General features: G+C 41.9%; 1 protein-coding gene across 4 annotated transcripts in view; it reads left to right on the plus strand.

The window, feature by feature from the left end:
- Positions 1-27,369, plus strand: part of ryr3 (ryanodine receptor 3) — a 369,427-nt gene that overhangs the window by 81,620 nt on the left and 260,438 nt on the right. For 3 of the 4 annotated variants that reach the window (XM_059649214.1, XM_059649215.1, XM_059649216.1), the window contains 9 exons: positions 6,252-6,326; positions 8,773-8,851; positions 12,700-12,812; positions 13,273-13,372; positions 13,666-13,762; positions 17,841-17,915; positions 19,514-19,670; positions 21,988-22,152; positions 25,812-25,933. In XM_059649214.1, the coding sequence (XP_059505197.1) occupies positions 6,252-6,326; positions 8,773-8,851; positions 12,700-12,812; positions 13,273-13,372; positions 13,666-13,762; positions 17,841-17,915; positions 19,514-19,670; positions 21,988-22,152; positions 25,812-25,933 (983 nt within the window). Of the gene's footprint in view, positions 1-1,317; positions 1,333-6,251; positions 6,327-8,772; positions 8,852-12,699; positions 12,813-13,272; positions 13,373-13,665; positions 13,763-17,840; positions 17,916-19,513; positions 19,671-21,987; positions 22,153-25,811; positions 25,934-27,369 lie in introns of all 4 variants that reach the window. The other variant, XM_059649213.1, reaches the window with a different exon arrangement.

Raw genomic sequence — 27,369 nt, forward strand, 5'->3', positions numbered from 1 at the left:
ACTAGCTCAGGATCGAATTAACAATAGATGCCTGGGATTACTCACGATTTTAATATTATTTTGCAAAGTGTGTTTAATTATATGCAGGTTTGCATCACAATATCAATTCATGATCTGTATCAATAATAATAACACTTTTTAAAAGATGAAGGAATTTGCATTTATATAATTCCTGGTCACCTTGAGCTGATCTCAATGCAGTAACATCCAATGAATCATTTTTTTGAAGTGCCACCACAGTTGCTTTGACAGCAAGGAAGGCAGGTAGTCTGCAAACTGTAAAATTTTTTAAAAAATCAGACAATCTATTGTTGAATATGTCAAGCGAGTAAGTGGATCAGGAACATTCCCTACCATTGTTTGAACAGAGCTTTGGGATCTTTTACATGAGCCTCAATAGGCAAGTCGTTTAATTTCTCATCTGAAGCAAAATGCATCTTGATGACTTTGTACTCAATTTTAAATTGTATCTTTTATGTAGTTAACGATATACACTCTAGTGCTGCTCCCTTAAGTGAAATGTTTTGCACAAATATCATCTGGTTATATTCCATTTTGAGCAAAAACTGCCTTTATAAACTATCATACTACCTTTATACTCTCTCAGCAGTGATATTCCTATATTCTGCATTGCATGTTGCCCAGCTCTTCAGTCTGAACTACAAAGAAACTTGTGTGCTCCAACCAACCCTATTTCCCTGCTTACTTAAGTTTTGTAAATTAGCTCTAAATAATATAAAATTCATGTGTGAGAATGATATTTGAATGTATAAGTTACTTTTCTCATGGGCTTAAATCTCGTGTGCTAAATCAGAGGCAAATGACTTACCTTGAGGCAAGTGGACAATTGCTTAAGATTACTTTCCTTCGTAATTGTCACAGAAATGTTACAAGATCAGAAATGGGATTAATATGTTCCCTCAAGGATTTTCTCTGTTTTCTCACTGTTTAACTATCAATTCACTTTAAGTACAAATTTCTACTTCTAAAAAACAGAAAAATGTGTGTGGCTTAGGGTGTAATTGGTTTGACTCGCAGTAAAAGCGATTTCTTTGATTTCGTACAGAAATTTAAGAATATAATCCAAAAGCAAGGTTATATCTCTTCACATTTAATGCTGCGACTTTGTTTCATATAAACTAACTTTTTAAAGATGATATGTGCCTCAACATAATGACCTTTATTCAAAGGTTGACTAAAATGAGTGAACGTTTTGAGATGACTGCAAAGATTTTGCATTATCAACTTGATGTAAATGCAAATATGACATATTAATGTTAATCCATTTTATTTGCTTTGATCTTTTCTGCTTTCTAGAGGTTTATGAAGAAGGTAAGTCGATCTTTTATTTTCAACTTATACTCCTTTGCAAAACAATACCAGTTACCTGATAGCTGCATCTACACTTAATTTCCAAATCCTTTCCTTAAGATGTGAAGCATGATGTCAAAATTGAATAGAAATCTCTATTCTATTTTATATTTTGCTTGGGCTTTTATCTGTATTGTAAAGGATTTTGATAATCAGCAGTGCAGCTCCGTTTGATAGATCACCTTTTTTGGTAATTTAGCTGCAAGCACATTGGCTGCAGTGATTCAAGAAGACTACCTCCTTCTCAAGGGCAACTAGGGATGGACAATAAATGCTGGCCCAGCCAATGACATCCATGTGCCATGAGTGATTTTTTTTCGTTTTAAATGCCACAAATATTTGTATTTTCTGTAGCAAATGTATCTGTTGCGTTTCCTTTCTTTGATCCATTGAAATGAACTGAGGTCTTATACTGATAAATAAAGGGTCTCGACCTGAAATATCAAGCTTTTCTGCACCTCTGATGCTGCTTGGCCTGCTGTGTTCATCCAGCTCTACACGGTGTTTTGTCAGATTCTCCAGCATCTGCAGCTCCTACTATCTCAATGAAGTTTATCTGTCTGATTACTCCAATGAGTATTTGAAAAAGTGTAGAGCTTAAGGACTGGTGGCGTACCATTACACCTGTGTTTGAACATGTCCTGCTTAATGAGGGACATTGGGAAAGAATGTTCCTGTTTTGAGGGAATTGGGAGACAGAGAGGGAGAATTGTCCAGGCAAGAGTGTTGGATTAGAATATTTTCTCCTCTTGGAACAGCCCTGTTCACCAGGAGAGCAGAGCTGGAAGATGGATTCAATTCCCAGGTCAAACAAATAGGAGAACCACCATTGACCAGTGCTGAACATCAGGACTGAATGTAGAGAGAGCACAGAAGAAGGAGCTAGGATTGTTGGTGAACAAGAACAGAGAGGAAACAATAGAAAGCAGACAGAAAGATGACAAAATCAAAGTGCAAACCAAGTGATTGATTTTGAGTTTGAAAGAAAATAGTGTAGGGATAAGCAACAAAAGCTGGGATGCCCATATACTACAAAATAAGAAAAGAAGAAGCAGAGTGATACAATAAAACAATAGGAATGTTTAAAGTTATAAAATAAAATACAAGAGTACAAAACTGGGAAAATCCAGCAATGGAGAGTGTACACAGCATCCTAGAGAGTAGTGATAGCATGGTCAAATCATTAAAAAAAGACTTCTGTCAAATTTCAACAAAATTTATTTTGTCTTCATTCAAGATTACTATCAGAAAAAAAAACTAGACGTATTGCGAAAGCTTTAATCAATCTTCTATTTTAAAAATAATAATGACTGTATGTATGAAAGAAAACAACAAAACCAGACTAGATTGATAATGCAAGATAATAAAGTGTGAAGCTGGATGAACACAGCAGGCCAAGCAACATCTCAGGAGCACAAAAGCTGACGTTTCGGGCCTAGACCCTTCATCAGAGAGGGGGATGGGGTGAGGGTTCTGGAATAAATAGGGAGAGAGGGGGAGGCGGACCGAAGATGGAGAGAAAAGAAGATCGGTGGAGAGGATTACCCTCTCCACCGATCTTCTTTTCTATCCTCTCCACCGATCTTCTTTTCTCTCCATCTTCGGTCCGCCTCCCCCTCTCTCCCTATTTTTTCCAGAACCCTCACCCCATCCCCCTCTCTGATGTAGGGTCTAGGCCCGAAACGTCAGCTTTTGTGCTCCTGAGATGCTGCTTGGCCTGCAGTGTTCATCCAGCTTCACACTTTATTATCTTGGATTCGCCAGCATCTGCAGTTCCCCCATTATCTCTGATAGATTGATAATGTTGTTGTTTAAATGGAGTTTGTAAACTTTGAATATCAAATTAATACAGAGAGCGACAAAGATGTAGGGATGAATTTTGCGTTCATTTTGTTTAGTTTGAGTGGTGTTGAATTTTTTTGGAGGTTTTCTTATGTTCATGGAATCCCTGCAATGTAGAAACACACCATTTGGCCCATCAAGTCCACACTGACCCTCTGAAGAGCATCGCACCCATTTCCCATCCTACTGCTGTAACCCTGCATTTTGCATGGCAACCCATTGAACCTACACATCCCTGGACACTGAGCAATTTAGCATGATCAGTCAACCTTATCTGCACATCTTTGGGCTCTGGGAGGAAACTGAAGCATTTGGCGGAAAACATAGGGAGAACATGCAAACTCCACACAGACAGTCACCTGAGGGTTGAATTGAACCTGGGTCCCTGGCACTGAGGGAGCAGTGCTAACCACTGAGCCACTGCACCACCCCATATCTTGCTGAACTCACCTCATAAATGACCTATCCCACCCCTACAGCATCAGTCAAATCAGATTTCCACCCCATCCACTGCATGCTCTTCCTAGTACAACTCACCACTTGGATATCCTGAAATCTACTGGCATTCCTTATTCTTGCAGAATCTTGATAAGGTCAGTGTGCACCTGAACAAGCACTGTCAGTCCTGAGATGTCTGTGCAGATCCTAACATTTGCTTTGGACGTTAGCAGATAGGGTAAAATTGGCAACCTGCTTTGTAGGCACAGTACTGGACAAGCTGGACACATATTGACACAAGCTGGACTTGCTCTTCCTAGCACTGGAGGAGTTTTCACATGGTGTGAGGTTGCAGCCCGGGTCAGAATACTGTCAGCTATCTGGAGAAATGCCCAACATACAGGAAAAAAGGTTGATCTCCTCCTTCATTCCATCAGAATAAGTGCCACCATCTTCAGTCCTCTGCCTCCTACTCACTCTATCTCTCAGTTCCCATTAAGGCACACACTCTACCATTCTATCACTAGGGGAGGCATGGCTGTTATCACTGGACTATTAATGCAGAAACTCAGCTAATGTTCTTGGGACCTGGGTGCAAATCCTACCATGGCAGACAGTGGAATTTGAACTCATTTTTTAAAAACAAATCTAGAATTAAGAGTTTAACAGTGACCATAAAGCCATTGTTGAGCGTCAGGAAAAACTCACCTGGTTCACTTTGTCTTTTAGGGAAGGAAATCTGTCATCCTTGCCTGATCTGGCTGACAAGTGTCTCTAGACCCACAGCAATGTGGTTGACTCTTAACTGCCCATTGGGTAATAAATGCTGGCCTAGCCAGGGACACCAACATTCCATGAGTGAGGAGACAAAAATCTCAATACTGCCTGCAATGTCTTCCCCACTTGCTTACACCCAACTCACTCTCGATAACACGATCTACGGATGCCTTCATCAGGTCACCTTCCCATCTGCACCACTAGTAATAGCTGTGTCATTCACTTGTGTTTTCCATAATGCTCGACTCTCTTGCATTCCATGCGGAAAACTGTTTTCAATAGGGCAGAAAGAGTCAACATATTTAGTGTGCTACTGTCGCCATGAAGACTGACTACTCCAGGGTCAGGAATGGTTTCAGTGATTGCAGTTGAGTTATTGTGCCAGAACCCCTGAGCGAGGGACTACCCTTTGACTTGACTGTGACCTGCAGACAACTCTAGCAAGCTTCTTGGCTTTGTGCAGTAAAGATAGCAGTAATATGATCCTAGAGAGAGATAATGGGAACTGCAGATGCTGGAGATTCCAAGATAATAAAATGTGAGGCTGGATGAACACAGCAGGCCAAGCAGCATCTCAGGAGCACAAAAGCTGACGTTTCGGGCCTAGACCCTTCATCTCTGATGAAGGGTCTAGGCCCGAAACGTCAGCTTTTGTGCTCCTGAGATGCTGCTTGGCCTGCTGTGTTCATCCAGCCTCACATTTTATTATCTAGTAATATGATCCTGTTGTCTCTGGTTGATGGGGCAAGGCAGTGCAAGACATAAATATTGCTAGCATCCAGTTCAGGTCAAAGTGAGTGAGTGCTGTGACAGTGAGTGAAGAGCCTAATGTTACAACTTGGTCCAGTTCATGGGCTAGATGCATGTCTGAGAGTCCACAGTGGTCTTGAAGCAACATTACAATGTAATTGCTGGTGCAGCATTGAAGTGTAGAAGCGTCCTGTAACTGGAACAGAGATATACCATAATGTTGGTACATGTCAGACGCCACTGCCTGTGATCAAGGGTGCGTATAGTTGGTGCCCATGGAGAATACTTTGAAATATTGCTGCCCTGTTTCCAGCATGGAATTTGCCACTCTGACTTCCTTATTAAGTTTCTCAACATCTGGCTAGTTCAAGAAGTTTTGTAAAATGGGAGGCTGAATATTAATGAGGTAAGTTGTGCCGTTGGCCAGACTTTTAGCGAGCGTTAATCCTCATCAATGTCGTCACATCCTATGTGGCCTGATTGCACTTTCCTGCCTATTCCCTGTAACCTTTTATTTCAGTCAATCAAAAATCTGAAATCTGTCACATTGATATTGTTTGTTAAATGACTATTTAATACAGAGAAATGATTTACCCTTGAGCACATGTTATGTTCTATATTTGGTGTAGCTGTGGAAATCTTAAACGAGAAAATGACTTGCTTTGGTTTATCTAATTTAGCTAGTAATGGATGCAATTCAATCTTGAAAACTGGTATTTTTTTTCTGGATTATTAGTTGGAAATTAACAACTGTGAGCATTAATAGTTTGTCATTTTAACATTGATTTTAATCTCTTTTTGTTTTCTTCTACTCCAGTATTCTCCCGTTCCTGTTGTAGTAACTCTTTCTAATTTATTGTAGTACTTTGCAAAGTTTCATTTAACAATACTGGTTAAAGTAGATTACCCCACTGTTTATTCTACCTGGATCAGTTGCTCCTAATATCTTGTCACTGAGTAAATTTCAAAGCAGAATGCAGGAGCACTTTCTAGCAGAAGACATCCTCATTGTAGGATTTAAATCACTGGTATTTAGTAAATTGGTTGGAAGCTAATATTCTCTTTCTTTATAGGCAGCTCAGGGAGGTGGCCACAGAACCCTTCTTTATGGTCATGCCATTCTTCTCCGGCATGCATACAGTGGAATGGTAAGAATAGCAATATGAATGACGACAATTGTGATATTTCCATTCAAAAGCAACATGTACACAAGACTGATGTCAATTTATGTTTTACAAAGCCAACAGAAAAAGCAGAGGTGTTTCCCACTTCCATCATTTGACCCCAGAAAAAAATCATTTTCAAGGTTTCTTGTTGTTTTATGATTTCAGTGATTTTAATGCAAACAAATGAAATATTCCAAAGTATTTGACATACAGAAACTGTAAATGGTTTAGGCAAAGTGGCTAAATGCACATTTGGAGAGATTATGTAGCACAGTGAAGCGTTCAGGCACCGTAATCCAGAGTGTAGGAGTACTACCAATTACTACCAAAACTTACTCCCAATGATATGGTAGGAGGAAATACACATCAGTCACAGATGCCAAAATTGTAGATTGTTATTTGGGCTGGAGCTGACTACAGAGAGAGAATGAAACGAGTCATTGTTAAATGAGATCAATAATTTGAAGATTTGTGAGCTGGAGATGGGAATTGGTAGAAACCAAAGACATAGAACATAGAACATAGAACATTACAGCAATGTACAGGCCCTTCGGCCCTCGATGTTGTGCCGACCTGTCATACCGATCTCAAGCCCACCTAACCTACACTATTCCATGTACGTCCATATGCTTGTCCAATGATGACTTAAATGCACCTAAAGTTGGCGAATCTACTACCGTTGCAGGCAAAGCGTTCCATTCCCTTACTACTCTCTGAGTAAAGAAACTACCTCTGACATCTGTCCTATATCTTTCACCCCTCAATTTAAAGCTGTGCCCCCTCATGTTCGCCGTCACCATCCTAAGAAAAAAGCTCTCCCTATCCACCCTTATCTAACCCTCTGATTATTTTATATGTTTCAATTAAGTCACCTCTCACCCTTCTTCTCTCTAATGAAAACAGCCTCAAGTCCCTCAGCCTTTCCTCGTAAAACCTTCCCTCCATACCAGGCAACATCGTAGTAAATCTCCTCTGCACCCTTTCCAAAGCTTCCACATCCTTCTTATAATGCGGTGACCAGAACTGTACGCAATACTCCAAGTGCAGCCGCACCAGAGTTTTGTACAGCTGCAGCATAACCTCTTGGTTCCGGAACTCGATCCCTCTATTAATAAAAGCTAAAACACTGTATGCCTTCTTAACAGCCCTGTCAACCTGGGTGGCAACTTTCAAGGATCTGTGTACATGGACACCGAGATCTCTCTGCTCATCTACACTAGCAAGAATCTTACCATTAGCCCAGTACTTTGCCTTCCGGTTACTCCTACCGAAGTGTCCGTCGTCTTCATCCAGTTTTGTTGTTGCTATTCTAAAGATACTTAATTTGTTGGGGAAATTGAGAGTGAGGCAGCACAACCTTAAAGCTGATTTAGGTCATTGATGATGATGTCAGGAACATTTTCTCATTTTAAAAACTGTGTAAATCTTAAACCCTTTCCACTAGTTCAAATGCAAATTTCAAATGTAAGAGACCAATAGATTTGCTAGGTAAGAATATTTAGGCAGGTGTTACCCATGAGTACAACTGGAGTTGATGTTCAAATCAATCTTATTCTCATTGAATATCAGAACAGAATTTAGGGGTGGATCACTCTATTCCTGTTACCATATTTCATAATATGGATAAGGATTATGTTAGTATTTCAAGACAGGGTACTTATGATCTGTTGTATTATATCTACTGTATGTAATGCAGTACAGGGAGGGGATGGCCTAGTGGTATTATCGCTGTTAATCCAGACACTCAGATAATGTTCCGGGGATCTGGGTTCAAGTTGCCATGGTGGAATTTGAATGCGATAAAAAAAACTCGAAATAAAAGTCTAATGACCATAAATCCACTGTCAATTGCCAGGAAAAACCATCTGAGCACCCTGTCTGATGAAGGGTCTAGGCCCGAAACGTCAGCTTTTGTGCTCCTAAGATGCTGCTTGGCCTGATGTGTTCATCCAGCTTCACACTTTGTTATCTTGGATTCTCCAGCATCTGCAGTTCCCATTATCTCTGAGCACTAATGCCCTTTAGAGAAGGAATCTGCGATTCTTAACCAATCTGGCCTACATGTGACTCCAGACCCACAGTAATGTGGTTGATTTTTAACTGCCCTCTGTCCAATTAGGGATGGGCGACAAATGCTCACTCCTACAAATGAATAAAAATAATGCTTCAGAGTTTGAAAATCGTATAAAACATCTGAAACCACACTAGAGTAAATAGTATAGTTGAAAATGTAACATTAGATGACTTTTTCACATTTATATTTATCTGTTATGCTGAAATGTATATGCATTCAAGCAAACTAAAAGCAATAAATATTTTGGTACTTAAATTCATTACCTGTCCAGTTTCTGAGAGCTATTTCAGCTTATGATCTTGAAAATTGAAAATGGACGTTAATTTTAAAATATTTAACATTCTTTCCACACAGTATTTGACTTGCTTGACTACATCAAGATCTTCAACGGACAAACTTGCTTTTGACGTTGGGCTGCAAGAAGATTCAACAGGTAAAGGAATATGATGACTGTATTGTACATTAATTGCAATAAAATTCTTCAGATTTATGTTCACAAAAGGACAAAAAGTGCTATAAATGTTGAAAAGAGCCAGTTAAGTTACTTCTCACATGAGTATTTCAAAAAATTGATCCTTCATGCTTTGATAATAAAATGTGAGGCTGGATGAACACAGCAGGCCAAGCAGCATCTCAGGAGCACAAAAGCTGACGTTTCGGGCCTGGACCCTTCATCAGAGAGGGGGATGGGGAGAGGGAACTGGAATAAATAGGGAGAGAGGGGGAGGCGGACCAAAGATGGAGAGTAAAGAAGATAGATGCAGAGAGTATAGGTGGGGAGGTAGGGAGGGGATAGGTCAGTCCAGGGAAGACGGACAGGTCAAGGAGGTGGGATGAGGTTAGTAGGTAGATGGGGGTGCGGCTTGGGGTGGGAGGAAGGGATGGGTGAGAGGAAGAACCGGTTAGGAAGGCAGAGACAGGTTGGACTGGTATTGGGATGCAGTGGGTGGGGGGGAAGAGCTGGGCTGGTTGTGTGGTGCAGTGGGGGGAGGGGACGAACTGGGCTGGTTTAGGGATGCAGTAGGGGAAGGGGAGATTTTGAAACTGGTGAAGTCCACATTGATACCATTAGGCTGCAGGGTTCCCAGGCGGAATATGAGTTGCTGTTCCTGCAACCTTCGGGTGTCATCATTGTGGCAGTGCAGGAGGCCCATGATGGACATGTCATCTAGAGAATGGGAGGGGGAGTGGAAATGGTTTGCGACTGGGAGGTGCAGTTGTTTGTTGCGGACTGAGCGGAGGTGTTCTGCAAAGCGGTCTCCAAGCCTCCGCTTGTTTTCCCCAATGTAGAGGAAGCCACACCGGGTACAGTGGATGCAGTATACCACATTGGCAGATGTGCAGGTGAACCTCTGCTTAATGTGGAATGTCATCTTGGGGCCTGGGATAGGGGTGAGGGAGGAGGTGTGGGGGCAAGTGTAGCATTTCCTGCGGTTGCAGGGGAAGGTGCCGGGTGTGGTGGGGTTGGAGGGCAGTGTGGAGCGAACAAGGGAGTCACAGAGAGAGTGGTCTCTCCGGAAAGCAGACAGGGGTGGGGATGGAAAAATGTCTTGGGTGGTGGGGTCAGATTGTAAATGGCGAAAGTGTCGGAGGATGATGCGTTGTATCCGGAGGTTGGTAGGGTGGTGTGTGAGAACGAGGGGGATCATCTTAGGGAGGTTGTGGCGGGGGCGGGATGTGAGGGATGTGTTGCGGGAAATACGGGAGACGCGGTCAAGGGCGTTCTCGATCACTGTGGGGGGAAAGTTGCGGTCCTTGAAGAACTTGGACATCTGGGATGTGCGGGAGTGGAATGTCTTATCGTGGGAGCAGATGCGGCGGAGGCGGAGGAATTGGGAATAGGGAATGGAATTTTTGCAGGAGGGTGGGTGGGAGGAGGTGTATTCTAGGTAGCTGTGGGAGTCGGTGGGCTTGAAATGGACATCATTTACAAGCTGGTTGCCTGAGATGGAGACTGAGAGGTCCAGGAAGGTGAGGGATGTGCTGGAGATGGCCGAGGTGAACTGAAGGTTGGGGTGGAAGGTGTTGGTGAAGTGGATGAACTGTTCGAGCTCCTCTGGGGAGCAAGAGGCGGCGCCGATACAGTCATCAATGTACCGGAGGAAGAGGTGGGGTTTGGGGCCTGTGTAGGTGCGGAAGAGGGACTGTTCCACGTAACCTACAAAGAGGCAGGCATAGCTGGGGCCCATGCGGGTGCCCATGGCCACCCCCTTAGTCTGTAGGGAGTGGGAGGAGTCAAAAGAGAAGTTGTTGAGGGTGAGGACGAGTTCAGCTAGGCGGATGAGAGTGTCGGTGGAGGGGGACTGGTCGGGCCTGCGGGACAGGAAGAAGCGGAGGGCCTTGAGGCCATCTGCATGCGGAATGCAGGTGTATAGGGACTGGACGTCCATGGTGAATATGAGGTGTTGGGGGCCAGGGAATTGGAAGTCCTGGAGGAGGTGGAGGGTGTGGGTGGTGTCACGGACGTAGGCGGGGAGTTCCTGGACCAAAGGGGAGAAAATGGAGTCCAGATAGGTGGAGATGAGTTCGGTGGGGCAGGAGCGGGCTGAGACGATGGGTCGACCAGGGCAGGCAGGTTTGTGGATTTTGGGAAGGAGATAGAAACAGGCCGTGCGGGGTTGGGGAACAATGAGGTTGGAGGCTGTGGGTGGGAGGTCCCCTGAGGTGATGAGGTCGTGAATGGTGTTGGAGATGATGGTTTGGTGCTCGGGTGTGGGGTCATGATCGAGGGGGCGGTAGGAGGTGGTGTCGGAGAGTTGGCGTCTGGCCTCGGCGATGTAGAGGTCAGTGCGCCATACTACCACTGCGCCACCCTTGTCTGCGGGTTTGATGGTGAGGTTGGGGTTGGAGCAGAGGGCTGCCCGTTCTGCGGGGGAGAGGTTGGAGTGGGTGAAAGGGGTGGAGAGGTTGAGGCGGTTAATGTCTCGACGGCAGTTGGAGATGAAGAGGTCGCGGGAGGGTAGGAGGCCTGGGGGTGGTGTCCAGGAGGAGGACTTGTGTTGGAAGCGGGTGAAGGGGTCAGTGGAAGGAGGGTTAGGTTCCCGGTTGAAGAAGTAGGCATGGAGGTGAAGACGGCGGAAAAACTGCTGTGTCCAACCGTGACTGGTATTCGTTGATGTGTGGTTGTAGGGGGACAAAGGTGAGCCCCTTACTAAGGACTGACCGTTCGTCCTCAGTCAGTGGGAGGTCTGGGGGGATGGTGAAGAATGCAGCAGGGCTCAGTGTGGCTGTCTTCTCTGGGGTTGCTGGCTGTGGAGGTTGTGGGCAGCGCGATGAGGTCGTCGGCCGTGGGCGGGGTTCCGTCGGCCGTGGGCGGGGTTCCGTCGGCGTCGGCCATGGGCGGGGTTCCGTCGGCCGTGGGCGGTGTTCCGTCGGCGTCGGCCATGGGCGGGGTTCCGTCGGCGGTGGGAGGATCGGGGTGGGCGGCAGCAGCTGCGGTGAGGGTGGTGTGTGAGATGTTGTACCTGGAAGTGGAGGTGGTGACTGCAGCAGCGGTTCCGGAAGTTCTGTGGCCAGCGGAGGCGGATGTGACGTCATCCGTGGGGTCTCGGGCCGTGTCCTCATGGTCAATGGCGGCGGGTGCATGGTGGGGGAGGGGCAGGGACAGAGTCGGGATTTGGGAGGTGCAGGAATCCTCTTGTGGGTGGCAGGGGCCAGTGAGTTTGTTGTACTTACGATTTTTGGTGTCCAGTAAAGCTGAGTGGAACTGGGTGTTCAGTCTGTGGATCCTGCGGAGGATAAAAAACAGCAGAGGTCCTTTGCAGGTCTGGGAGAGGGAGGCTCTGAGCTGGGGCAGGCTGGATTGCACTGTGTGGAGGTGCCGGCGCATGGCTGCGAGTGTCTGTTTCAGGACTCGCAGGGAGAAACGCTTCTGAAGGGTCTGAATATTCTGGGTGTAGAGGTGGTCACGGTTGGGGCCAAATTGGGAAGGCTGAAATGTAGACTGTAGTCCATTGGGGATGATCTGGTTCCGTAGGCAGGTGCTGAGGAAGGTGATGTGGCTGTGGTACCTGAGGAAGGTGATGTGGCTGTGGTACCTGGTTTGGCCTGCTGTGTTCATCCAGCCTCACATTTTATTATCTTGGAATTCTCCAGCATCGGCAGTTCCCATTATCTCCTTCATGCTTTGTCTTTGTATTCAATTGAATTAAATCCTATACCTTTGTCGACAATCAGCTTTTCTGATGTGTTTGTATAACACTTACTAAAGTTCTTCTCCATGTAGCATTTGAAAAAAGACTCCAAATCTATAGAACCTTTCATTTTTGATGCACTGTTTAGGTGAGGCATGTTGGTGGACTATACACCCTGCCTCCAAACAAAGATCTGAAGGAGAGAAGGTACGAATTGGTGATGACCTTATCTTGGTCAGTGTTTCATCAGAGCGCTATCTGGTGAGTAAACTTCAATGTGTTCCAGATTTTTAAGAGAATGTAACTAAAATTTGCATTAGACTGATATATTTCACAACATACATTAGTTTATTAAAAGTAAAAACATAAATGCTGACCGACCTGTTGAGTGTCTCAAGCATATTTTGTTTTTATTTTTGATTCCAGGAGCTGCTGTATTTTGTTTTTTTTTCTTGTTTAGCTTCATTCCACAAATATATTATTTGCATAAAAGTAAAATTAGCACTTTTTTTTGATTTGTGATTTGATGTAATGAGACAAACACTGGAGCAGCTGACTAAAAAGAATTGGAACTCCAACTTTTGAGATTGCGTCTTTTAGAATTACATGTTAAATATGTGTCTGTATCAGTTACTTTTTTGTGAAGCGCCACCTTGCTGAGATTTTTTGTAACATGGTTGTAGAAACGGCTCAGTTGATTTTAGTTTTGTTCTATTGGCAGCACCTTTCTATTTCCAATGGCAGTATACAGGCAGATGCATCCTTCATCCAGACACTATGGAATGTACACCCCATAAGCTCAGGAAGTGGTGTTGCAGAAGGTAGGATCTTCATTAGTTTATTTCATGTTTGTAACATGAAGTCTGACTGTGTTGCATCGTGTATATTATTTAAATTATTTGTTTTCTCTCTTTCTGCCCCTTTTGTGATTTTTTTTGCAGCAATTGTATAAATTATGTTCAACATACATGCTGGTGTCACATTTTCAAATTAGTTATATGATAGACATCCTATTGTCAAGGACTTGATATTTTGCAAGAATAAACTCAGTTAGGTTATTGAAGACGGGAATTTGTTGCTTGTGTTAACTTGTGTCCGTCTTGACTTCCTGAAGGTTTTCTAATTGGTGGACATGTTCTGCGCCTTTTTCATGGTCACGATGAGTGTCTGACTATCCCTTTTACAGACCAGAAAGATGAGGGGGACTATGTGTAAGTTTCATTGAAATTACTATGTTATCTTACAACATTAAATACATTCGCATAGTATCATCTCTGTCCATTTTACAGAAATTTAATCAAGGTGAGATGGCAGATTGTGGCTCACTCCCACTCCAGAGCTTGAACATTGAAATTTAGGTTTACACTTGAGCATTGAGGGAGTGCTAACCTGATAGATGTTCACTCTTTGGTTGGGGCATTAGAAGCAGGCTTTGACCACCCTCTCAGATGAAGGGGAAAGATAACCTGACACAATGTTGAATAGGCTGAGAGAATTACCTGCAGTGTCCTGGCCAATGTTTATCACTTGGACAACACGCAAGCACAAAATAAACAGATTTTTCATTTAAACATCATCACATTGCTTTAGCTGAGGTATGCAAATTAGTGGCTTTTTGTTTCCTGCAATAAGATTGTGACAGTAATTCAAAACTATTACATTGAATGTAAATTGGTTTGGTGCATCCTGAGATTATGGAAGGCACTATTTAAATAGGTTTTTAAAAAATAAGTTGTGCAAGAAAAAACTTAGATTTGTGTAGCGACTTTCACAACTGCAGGGCATCTCAAAGTGCTTGACAGCTAAAGAAGTACTTCAGATGTGTAATCGCTGTGGGAAATGTGGCTATCAACTTGCATGTGACAAGGTATCCTAAGCAGCAATATGATGGAGCGGATAACCTATCTTTTTATAATGCTGATTAAAGCATGAATCTTCACTAGGTCACTGGGGAGAGCTGTTTTGACCTCCTTTAAAATAATGCCATGGCCGTTCCTTATGTCTGCATGAGATTTCGGCTACCTCAGTATATTTGATTGACAGCCTAGGTTTTATTTTCAATCACCAGAAGCCAGCCTAGAACCACAGCATCTGCCTTGGGATCAAGCGTGCTATTGTTGGACCTGTCAATATGCATAACTGACCTTTGTAGTAATTATTTCATTAATCTATAGGTAATATTTTATAGACTTTTAAACGCTTTTGCAGCTGAAACTATCCATTATCTTAATTAAAACCAAAAGAACTGCGGATGCTGTAAGTCAGGAACAAAAAGAAAGTTGCTGGAAAAGCTTGGCAGGTCTGGCAGCATCTGTGGAGGAGAAAACAGAGTTAACGTTTTGGGTTCAGTGACCCTTCCTCAGAACTTCATTATCGTGTTGTGGCTGTGCTCTCAGTAGAATGCAAAACCATTGTATTGTAAGCATGAGATTCAGACCTTGTTTTAAATTTACTGATGGTAATTTGATAGTGCAATTGTAATACAGGAGAATGCAGTATAATTACAGTGTACGCCAACCTTGTTTAGGTCTTCATTGGAATTTATTTATCTATACTTAAAATAGCAGTAACAGCTTTTGACAGATGGCTCACCAAACAGCAATTATTGGAAATTAAACTCAGTTAATTATAGCCACATAGTATTTCTATGAAAGCTAAGGCGCCATGACTTTTGAATGTTTTAGGATTCTGTTAACAGCTAACTGAAAACAAAATCCCACTTTCTTCTCACTACATTGTTTAGTTATCATTAGTTTCATCTTCAAAATTTTGTAATGTTGAAATATATCTACAGACTGGCTCCAATACACTTACTAAGGCATTGCAACAATGTTGACAGTTTTTTTGTTACAAAATTATGCCACTCAGCAATTCACATTTGATGCTGCACAACAGGATCTTCGCTGCCTCCTCCACCAAACACAAATATCAAGGATAACAGGGTGAAGAGCTGGATGAACTCAACAGGCCAAGCAACATCACAGGAGCAGGATGCTGCTTGGCCTGCTGTGTTCATCCAGCTCTACACCCTGTGATCGCAGATTCTCCAGCATCTGCAGTTCCTACTCTCTTCTGATACAATATTCAGGAACTGACTGAAGCAAAAGTCAAAACCAACATATTGACACAGATGGGAAAGGGATAATTTTAGGATTGACTAATGGTGTAAAACAGGTGATATGAGATCAGCTGCCCATTAAGCACACAGGGTTGGAGATCACAATCACAGGGTTGGAGAATTCATGGAAAACCCACATCGTTTCCAGTGGGAAGTTCTGAATTAATTGCCTGTCAGTTATCGAACTGCTCAGTGTTGAATCGTCCCCTGGGATTCAGGATCAGGTAGATATGGAAATCCTGCCCACAAGAGCAAACAATTAAGTAGAGGCTAGCAGCTCTCCATTACCAGTAGCACCAGGAGCTGTTCCCACTGCCAGTCATACAGTGAGGTCTTTGAGTTGGGTAGGTTAGGGGGAGGCGTTCACTGGTGAAAAGTGGGAAGTCAGAAGGAAGGACAGAAGGGTGGTACTCAGTTCCTCCTTCCACTTGCTGGATCTTCGATGGATGCCAAAATCTCTCTGAAGAAGGGATCCCTCTGGTAGGTAGCCAGCAAGCTGGGCACTCTCTCAGGAAGCTCGAGAAATGGGGAAAAATCCTCTGAACCACTACTAAATTCCAGGGATGGATATTTTCTAACCCACATAGGTAGAGATATTGTAAACCCCAGGAGCAGGTAGAACTTAAACATGAATCTATCCACACCAAAAATCAATGGAATAAGGAATGACCCTGAAATGGTTCAATAATGAGCCTACTATCCAGGTTGCCTGTGTCAGTTCATTCCCACCACTGACTTAATGGAGTTGGACTTCCCATTGGTAAGATTGGAAATGTCGCCACCCTTGCAACTGTATTCAATCCCAGCCGCAGGCTAGTTATCCCTTCTGTGCAGTGTTAAGTCACGTGTCAGTGGAGCTTTGAACATCTGGCTGTCGGGAAGTTTAGGAAAGCTACCCATGGCCCTGTGGATTCAAATACTTTCTTTTATGTATTCTGGAACATAGTTGACTGGCATTGCAAAATTTCTGTGGAGAGAATCACAAGTATAAATGTAGACCCTATGCTTGTACGATTTCAAGTAATAAGGAAATCAGTGTGGCATAAAAGACAGGATGTTTATTTGCATGATAATGTAAATGTGCATTAATAATGTAAATTAGGGGAAACTAACTCAAATTTCTGAATGTACACAAAGTCCAAGTTCCAAAATAAGTTATTGAAGTGTAATTTTAGTGTACTTTTTGAGATATATTGACACTGCATTAGTTTATGGATTTTGTAATTTAAATGGTTTCTTTGTTTCAATGTTATGCATGTTATAGCAACACTTTATAGTTCATGAACCAGCAGCGTGCCAAAATGAAAGACATGAAGTTTAATGTTCCCATGAGCTCTATGGTTCTTGGAGCAAATAAGAGGGTATTAAATTTTAAATAAATCAAGCAATGTAACACTGTAGAAACCAGCTCACAGCTCCCATTTGGTGGAGATGATTTGAAATTCGAACAGATTTAATTGTAGGAATCAACTGATTGCTTCCCCATCTGTAGCTGAATGTGGCCATTGTGCATATTGCTGGTAGCCTTTGCTCACTGAGGTTCGTGCGGGGCAAGGGTTCTGGTGGATCCCACAAGAAGGAGTACAGGCAAATGTGGGTATGGCAGGTGCAGTCCAAGGTAATGGAGACTGAACAATCTCCAGAAGAAGGAGCCAGAAGAGGATTCCTGATCAAATGACCTCTTCTGTTTCTGATCCTCTTCCCTTTGGTATTCATCAAACAGGAAAAGTACAGAAATTGTCTTGGCTTAGACTGGAATCAAATGAGATTTAAAAAATAAAATAACGTCGCCATTACAGCCCAACAATTATCTGTTTACACTGGTGATTTTTAACTCTTTTACCACTCAATTTTCACTGGAAGAATTGATTTAAAATTCTTCACAGCATGTCCCCTGTAGTGATTCAGCTTGGATGGTAATGCATCGTGCATAGAACCTGAACACAGATCCATGTTTTCCCATTAAACTGAGTTAGTTTTACATTGAAAGGGCTTCCATGAACTGATCATCATTGATTAATATAGCCAGCTAGGCCATAATAAAAAGCTACCATTTGATCTCGATAAAGATTGGCTTGGTCCCATGACAGATATTAATTAGCTAATTAGCAAGAAAATGTCTGAATCATTTGGATATTTAAATACTGTGGCCATTTGTAATCTGTTTGCAGAACAGTTAACTATGAAAGTGGAGAAGCAGGGACCTATGCTAGGTCACTATGGCGTGTGGAACCTCTTCGGATAAGGTAAAATAAAAGACTTCAAACTTTTGAGGGCTGTTTCTTTTTTAAAATAGGAAAATGTTGTTTAACATTGACATGTCAGTTCTGAAAGATCCCTTGAAATGCTGCCTGGTCATCTTTTTATATAATATCTTAAGTTCCTTTGCACAGTATTTCTCGAAATTCATTCTGTTAATAGTGGGTCAGATGTTAATGCGAATGTTGAAACAGTTTTTTGTATACACGGTGAATGTTGTGAGGCTTTATGAGCACAATGGAGTGTTGAGACCAATACAAAGAGAACATTGCTGTTCAGAACTGAAAGGACCAGATTTTGCAGTCCCCAAAATAGGACCAAAATAGGGAGGAAGAACAGCCAAAAACAAATGACCATTGCCTCCATTTTCCTTGGCAGTCATTTTGCAGAGAATGGGGGAAGGAAGCCTGCTTACCCATCTCCAGAGGGCTAGAAGTAGAACTTGAAGGAGCAGAGCTTCACTGGGGTAAGTGAGTTTCAGAAACTCATTGCAACCCTGCCAAGTGGGAAGAGGTGGTATTGGTCACAGAGATCAGATGACACCCCAAAACCAACTTGAGAGTCAAATTTAAGGATTTTTAGAGGCTGCGGTGTGTGATGGCAACAAGCTAAAGGGATGGGAGTTCATGACAAGAGTGGGCAAAGACAGGGAAGTGACTCAATACAAAGGCCAAATTTTGGGGAAGCATAGAATTTGATGGGCTTTCTCTGAGAAGGCTGATATCTGCATTTTGAAGTACCAGAATGTTTCTTATAAGGGGGATCATCAGAAATCTTGAAAGAAACAATGAGTGAGTTGGGCCTGTTGGGAACCCTGTTCCAGCCTGTCTCACATCCGTTTCTACCTTGGGTCTGCTGAATCAGTCAGGGACCAATTGGGGCATCAAGCCAGGAAAAACACGTTCATTTCTTGACAGCCTGAAGAGGGAGTCAGAAGCATGATTCAGGCACAGTCCTATTGCCTGATTCCTCCCTCCAATGGGAAAACTGAAGAAATGATTTCTGAATTCACCTTTAAGGGCTGAGATCTAATTTGAGGATCATACCCTATGATTCTGGAAAATCCCATCAAAGGAAATAGATTCCCTGGACCTACTCTACTGAATCCCTTTATCATTTTAAAGATCTCCATATGATCACTTTCCAAATTTGAAGAACTAAACTCCAAGATTATGCAACCTGCTCTTTAAATTAACTCTCTGAAAACTAGTATATTTTCAGTACCTATTTCATGTCTGATTTATCCTTTTTGAAAGTCAGTGCCCAAAGCTTAATGAAGTGGAGTCATTTTAAAGTTCTGTACAACTGGAATATCACTTTCTCACTCTTGTATGTTAGCTCCTTTTGAAATAATGGCCAATATTTCATTGGCATTTCTGTCAGTGCTCTCTCTCACTCTGATTAATTCCTGTATCTATACTCCCAGACAGCTCCTGATACTTCATCGTTAACAAAATAGCAAGAACTGAAGCATTATTATGATGTTGAAGACTTTTCATTTCTTCAAAATATGTCATTTTCACTGTGGTTTTAGTTAACCATAGTAAATAACAACAACATTCCTGTACTTTTTCCCCTTATTTAGTTGGAGTGGCAGTCATATTAAGTGGGGCCAGTCTTTCCGCCTACGACACCTCACATCAGGTCTGTACCTGGCGTTAGTTGAAGATCAGGGTCTAGTGCTGCTGGATCAAACTAAATCAGACATTAAAGCAACATCATTCTGTTTAAGAACATCTAAGGTATTGTAATAATTAATGTATACTTGCTCTATTATAACACAACATACAGTAATCAATAATTTTGTTCTCAACTTTTTCTTTGTTATTATTATTCCTGATTTTTACTTTAGAAATGTTTTGCACAAATGGGATGTTGAGGTGACTTGAAAACTCAGGCACGCCTGCAGAAGCGCAATATGGTGTATTGTCATTCCTGGACCTTAGTAAGATATGGCTTGCTTACATCACGCCTGGAATGTGTAGGAAATAGGCAGGAGACCTGCCAACTTTGCAGAATTTTTGAAGCCTTTGGCTGCCCAAGCAGGAAGGAGTGGGAAGAATCACAAAAATGAGAGGCAGGTCTGGATTATGTAGGTCTAAAATCGCGATGTACAGCATGGAGAGGCCATGACATGACAGGGACATAGAACATAAGAAACAGGAGTAAGCCATATGGCCCAATGTCCAGAGGACAAAGCCAGGAATTTTTGGAAATAAGTAGATTCATCATACCTCTCATTTTGAAGTTTGCAAGACAAGCCTGACTAGTGTGTCTCATTCACCAGTTTTATCTTTTTATCCTTCTAGCTAGGCATGCTGCCCTACTCAATAAGTCCATAGCTGATCCAATTGTGGCCCTAATTCCACTTTTCTGTCAGCAATGACCCTGAACTCCATTGTAAATCAAAAATCTATCTGACTCAGCCTGGAATATATTTAATGACACAGACCCCGCTTTTCACCAGGGAAAAGAATTCCACAAACTGATGGCCCTCTGAGAGAAGAAATTCCTCCTCATCACCTTAATGAGAGGGCCAATATTTTTAAATCGTTTCGACATTTTGTATTACCCCACAAGGAAATATGTTCTCTATACACCTGCCCTGTTAGCCACCTAGGAATCGTGTATCCTTCGATATGATCACTTCTCATTCTGCTAAATTCCAATGAATATAGGCCAAACCAACTCATTCTTCCACATAAGACAATCTCTTATCCTAGGAATCAGCCTAGTGAACCTTCTCTGAAGTGTTTCCAGTGCAAGTAAAGTGAACATACGATGAAGGAATGAAAAATGGCCACTCGGCCCTTCAAGCCTGTTCCAGCATTCAGTAAGATCATGGTTAATCTGATGTTAACCTCAACTCAACATTCCTACATATCCCTGATATTCTTTCATTCAATTCATACATGTGCCCTTTAGGTAAGATGACCAAAACTACAATTGATACTCTGGTATAATATTGTCAAGGATGCTTCTTAATGCCTTGATTCTCCTCAGACCTGATATAGCCTGAAAGGAGATGCAAAGAGGCTTCCTGCTCAGGCAAAATTTAAGACCCCAAAATGCCATTGGATCCTCACCCTTGTACATCAATAAAGACTGTTGGTGAATTGTTCTGCTGTCTGTTCAGTTGCCTAGGTAGAACATGAAAATTGCTGAACTTTCTGGCAGTAATGTCGAGAGTCAAAGAGTTGTACAGATAGAAACAAACCCTTTAGCCCAACTCTTCCATGCCAATCAGATATCCTAAATTAATCTAGTCCCGTTTGCCAGCTTTTGGCCCATATCCCTCTCAACCCTTCCTATTCATAAACCACCTGGACGCCTTTTAAATTTGGTATTGTACCAGCGTCCACCACTTCCTTTGGCAGCTCATTCCATAAAAACACCACTCTGCGTGGAAAGGTACCTTAGATCCCTTTTAAATCTTTCCCCTCTCACCTTAAGTCTATGCCCTGTAGTTTAGACTCTCCATCTGGGGGAAAGACCTTGGCTACTCGCCCGTCATGAGGGCTATTTTGCATGTCCAGCTGTCCATCCACTTTCTGCTGCTGAGTGAATAGTGCTACAATCACTCTAATATTCCTTCTTCCCCAAAACAGAGATATCTGACCATATATTCTGAAAATGCAGCTGAAGGAACCGTTTTTAGTTCCTACGTAATTCTCAGGTATAGTTAGAAGAAGCAGTTATGAGCTGATCCGGGAAAATAAGGATAATACAGGTCTGGTAAATTTTGATGTATATTGGCCAACAGCTCTTTGTAACAGTGATAATGGGAACTGCAGATGTTGGAGAATCCAAGATAATAAAATGTGAGGCTGGATGAACACAGCAGGCCAAGCAGCATCTCAGGAGCACAAAAGCTGACATTTCGGGCCTAAACCCTTCATCAGAGCTCTTTGTAACATTCAGGCCTATGTTCTGAGTTGCTTATATTTGTGACACAGTGGATCTTATGGCAATAAATAAAATAGGTAACCATATTATCGATAAAAAGCAATGTAATGTCACTAAACAATTTTTTGTCAATTTTTTTTTAAACTCTCAAAGGAAAAATTAGATTCTCACCCGAAGCGAGACACGGAAGGAATGGGCGTCCCTGAAATTAAGTATGGTGATTCGATTTGTATTATTCAACACGTTGCTAGTGGCCTTTGGCTGACTTATAGGGCTCCAGAAGCCAAATCAGCCCGTTTGGGACCTTTGAAACGGAAGGTTGGTACTAAGGTTAAAAAAAATAAGTTTAGCACAGTGCAATGTAATATAAGGAACATGCAAACACACTAGTAATTCATTTAAAAATAAATGCTTTGTTTGCCTTGGCTGCTGTGCTAGAAGCAAACTGTGACTGGGGTTTCAAGACAGGGCAGTGAATCTCACAATGTTACGTATATGGTGCTGCACTTTCCAGCCATTGAAAACTAAACCAATTTCACAAGAGCTCTCACATTTAAAACTCTTGTAAACCAAATCATGTAAGTTCTTGGGCAGTAGTTTGGAATTCTGAATCAAATTGTGCTGAATTCTGAGTCAACTGACTAAATAGACCGAAGGAATAGTCACATTCTGGCTTGTTGGAAAGTCCTCATTTGACAGAGGTATTTACAATCATGAGGAGAAATTATTTCCACTCCTGTATTACGTAATGACAAGGTACTGGTTTAAAGGGTGGTAAAAGAATCATGAGTTGTTATGAGGTAACTTTTTCAAGCAGTAATGTACTGGAAGGCACTTCCTGAGAGAGTTTTTTCTTTTATTCATTCACGGGATGGGGGTGTCGCTAGCTAGGTGGCATTTATTGCCCATCGCTAATTACCCAGAGGACAATTAAGAGTCAACAACATTGCTGTGGGTCTGGAGTCACATATAGGCCAGACCAGGTAAGGATAGCAGTTTCCCTCCCTGAAGGACATTCGTGAACCAGATAGGCTTTTCACGGTTATCATTAAACTCTCAATTCCAGATGTTTATTGAATTCAAATTCCACCATCTGCCACAGCAGGATTTGAACCCAGGTCCCCAGAACATTATCTGGATTAACAGTACAGCGATAATACCACTACGCCATTGCCTCCCTGATGATGAAAGTATGATGAAAGAAACTCAATTGAAGCATTCAAAAGGGAACTGTTATCTTTAAAGGAAGAAGGTGCAGGGATGGCATGGTGGCTCAGTGGTTAGCACTGCTGTCTCATGAAACAGGGACCCAGGTTCACTTCTATCCTCAGGCAACTATCTATGCGGAGTTTGCAAATTCTCCCCGAGTCTGCGTGGGTTTCCCCTGGGTGCTCTGGTTTCTTCCCTAAAGATGTCCAGGTTAGGTGGATTGGTTATGCTAAATTGCCCGTAGTATTCAGGGATGTGTAGATTAGGGGGATGAGCCTGGGTGGGATGCTCTGAGGGGTGGTGTGGACTAGTTGGGCCAAATGGCCTGTTTCCACACTGTAGGGATTCTATGAAAATTTCAGTGCCAATAATTTTCCCTGAGAGATTGTTAGCAGCTGTTATCAAAGTATTGGAAATGTGGGTTGCTGTCTTTTGTGTTTTTTTGAATGAGGACGCAAAGTTAAAGGAAGGGATTAAAGTCAGTTTAAATTGAATCAGAGATGGATTGCTGAAGTCCCCAAAGCTGTGACTGCAGCCCAAAGCACACCTTTATCGGAACAGTGTTCAGTTCTTAAGAATGAGCTTGTGTTTACATAGCAGCACAACATGTCTCAATGCACATTGCATTCAACTAATAGCATTTGAAGTGCAATGACTACTATTGTGTTGATGAATGTGGTTGCCCATTGCAAAGTGCAGAAGGATGAGCACTGGTGATGCCATTAGGTGGGAGTTGAACATTGAGCCAGACACAAAATAAACTTCCCAGCATTATTTGAATGTTGACTCTAGGCCAGTAGAAACAGAGTTTATAGTCATACCCCATCAATGCAGCTTTCCCTGAATACTACTGCCAAGTATCAATCTAGTTTATGAGGTAAAGTCCCAGAGCATATCAGTAACAGAGATGTATTCTGTTTTGGAAGCCAGCAGGATATCAGATTCCAATAGAGATTTGCACTGGTTGTCAATTTATCCCGAACTTGAACTTTTTATGCATATCATTCAGTCCGAGCAATCCATAGAACACATCAACAATGTTGGTAATTTACATTTCATAAACATATCCTGGAGAACACTGATTCTTTTTTTATCAGGGTACAGAATCTCATCTATTGCCATAGGCAGACAATAGCAGGAAGAGAGGATTTCAGCTTGCTTCACCAAAGTCCATGCCATCACTGATAGAACATAAATGGCCAAAGACGTTAAGATTTGGGAACAAAAGTAGGCCATTCAGCCCAGCAAATCATTTCCATCTTCCAATGAGATTATGGCTGATTTGACAATCTTCACCTCCGTTTTCCTGCATTTTTCCTGCATAACCCTTGATTCTTTTATTGATTAAAAATCCATGTCTCAGCCTTGAATATATTTAAAAACCCAGCCTCGACTAACTTCTGTCGTAAAGAATTCTACAGATTCACTGCCCTCAGAGAGACGAAACCTCTCCTAATCTCTAAGTACATGACTTAGGCATGTGACCGTTTGTGCTGAAATTACCCTCTCTGGGCCTCAATTGTCCCACATGGGAAAACAACCTTTCTGCATGTAGCCTGTCAATTTGTTGGGCTGAAGGGCCTGTTTCCACACTGTAGATAATCTAATCTAATCCCCTAGGAATTCTATATCTTTCAATAAGGTCTCATCTCATTCTTCAAAACTCCAGTGAGCCCAAACTACTCACCTCTCTACATAAGACAGTCCCTCCAAAGCTGATATCAGGCTGGTGAACTGTCTCTGGACTGTCTTCAATAACAATATATCTTTCCTTAGATAAGGGGCCCAAAGCTATTCACAGTATCCCAGCTGTGGTCTGACTATTACCTTATATAGTTTGGCAAAACCTGTCTACTTTTATCCTTCATTTCCCTTGAAATAAAACCCAATAGTCCATTTGCTTTCCCTATTATCAGTTGAACTTGGATGCTAGCTTGTTGTGATTCACGTGCAAGGATTCTAAATCTCTTTGTTCTCGAGCTTTCTGCAGTCTTTCTCCATTTAGTCACTTTAGTCTTCCTGCCAAGGTGCATAGCCTCACAATTTCCCATGTTATGTTCCATCTGTCAAGATTTTGCCGACATCTTTAACCTATCTGTGTCCCTCTACTGACTCTATGCCATTCTCATTACTTGCCTTTCCAACTATTTTTGTGTCATGCACGCGATGTGCTCACATGATCTTTGTGAGAAACAAAGGAGTCCACTCTATTAACACAAAGTTTGCTGTCACCATAAAGGAAGGACATTATACGAATGATTGGGAATATTTGGCAAAGAAGGAAATATTCAAAGATGATTGTTAGAGGACAGCCTCTGGGATAATTGCAAGCCATAAATGTGACATCCATGCAAGCATCAGAACGTGTTTTGAACAGAGTTTCAGATACTTGGGAAAATATGATGCATCCCTGTCACAGGCACCATTGAAAAGAGTAGAAATGAAAATTGGCATTTTTCTACTGTGGAGGGGTTCATCTGAATGATCAATTTTATAGTAGGGGGGACACATATCTCTCTCTGGTTTCCAAAACAAGATAGGACTGCCTGAAGTCCCAGAGAGCTGTCAACACCAACACAATTATTCCCATGCATGAATCCCCATATTGGGGGAAGAAAATAGACCCTTACCTGAAAAAGGCCATGTTATCTCCCCAAAAAGAAAGCAAATTCATGTTTTAAATGATTTCATTTTTTAATCTGTGTGTGTTTTTGTAAATGTGAAAAATTGTTGGAAAAGATTTTGAGAACCCAGTTTCATGCTTTCAGGCCATATTACATCAAGAAGGACACATGGATGATGGCATCATTTTGCAACGTTGTCAAAGTGAGGAATCTCGGGCAGCTCGTATTATACGCCAAACGACCAACTTATTTAATCAGTTTATCAGGTATTTCACTGACTGATGAAGATCATTCTTGGATAACTGTATTGATGATATTGTTGAAAATAGAGGGAACTGTTCTCAGATAATGCTGCTAGATACAAATTCAATTTTCATCCCAGTGCAGTTGATGAGTTATAACTGTGAAAAATTAAAGAAAAATTTAATGGCAGTTTCAAAATGTTCAGCTCTGGCAAATCCCTTAGTTTTGGTAAAATATTGTAAAGTTGATGGTGAGTTACTGGTTAGCCACCAAGCTGGCAATATCAACATCCACGACTAGCAGCTGGGCCACATGACATTGCCACCCACCCACCTTCCCCTTCCATCGTTTTCACCAAAACCTCCAGGCTGTCTTGTTTTTTCAGCAAGATCACTTCTCCAGTTTTTCCCTATCCCAGACATAGAAGCTCATTGCATAGGCGTGTTCTCAAAGTGGTGGAGGCAGCTCGAGTGGTTAATTGACTGGTAACTATGAGGAGTACCCTGGAGCCGATCAAGTCTGGCTGGTGTAGGTACTTTGGGATACCACTTAGACCCAGATTGGTGTTTGCCATAGGTCCCAGTATGAACCTTGCAGCATTAACCCTGCAGTGTGTACAGTCAAATATTAGCCTAGTTCCCCAAGTCGAAGAAATGCTGTTGGAAGAAGGTACAGAACAGCATCTGCCACCAAAAATACTTCCAGTTCTGTAAATGTATTCCATGCTTGATATTGAAGATTTCTGGCAGCCACTTTTTGAGCAGTGTTTGTGTTGATGCCATTCAGATCATTCTCATGGTTGCAATGAGCAGGTTGTAAACTGTGGGACACTATTCTGACCTCTTCAGAACTGTAGATATTTTGTATAGTTTCTTAAGATAAGATTGTTTTAACTTAGTGAGATTTTGATTAGCATCCATTTTTCAGGTATAACATTAAATGAGGGATAACTGTATTCTTTAACCATGCAAAATTCTACATCACAAAAACACAAATCCTACATCTCTCGTTTGGTCAGAAACATAGTTTAAACACTGTGCTGGATAGTTAAATCATTGGCTCATGCTCACATTACTACTGTGTGTTATGTTATAAAGCAGAGGTCGACCTCAATCTCATAACTAAAACCAACATATCCACAGAGATGTGCCTCGCCCTGTACACTGTTATAAGCCTCCAATTTGTTATAAAGGAGTGATTAAATTAAAAAAAACCCTGATACTCTCTTTATAGTTTAATTTATCTAATTCTAACAGTGAACAAACTGAGTAAATTATTAACAAACTGAATAAACCCCTTCCAACTACTAACTCTTTCTGAATGAAACAAAATTATAATGATATGCTGTTCCAATAACTAGAAGTCCCACTTATAAAAAATAATTTTTTAAAAAATTTGCTTCTCAAAAATTACAGCCAGGTTGTGTCTTCCAGAGTGTTCTGTGTCTTCTCCGATGACT

This window comes from Stegostoma tigrinum, chromosome 10, assembly GCF_030684315.1.
Source record: "Stegostoma tigrinum isolate sSteTig4 chromosome 10, sSteTig4.hap1, whole genome shotgun sequence".
NCBI classification, from domain to species: domain Eukaryota; kingdom Metazoa; phylum Chordata; class Chondrichthyes; order Orectolobiformes; family Stegostomatidae; genus Stegostoma; species Stegostoma tigrinum.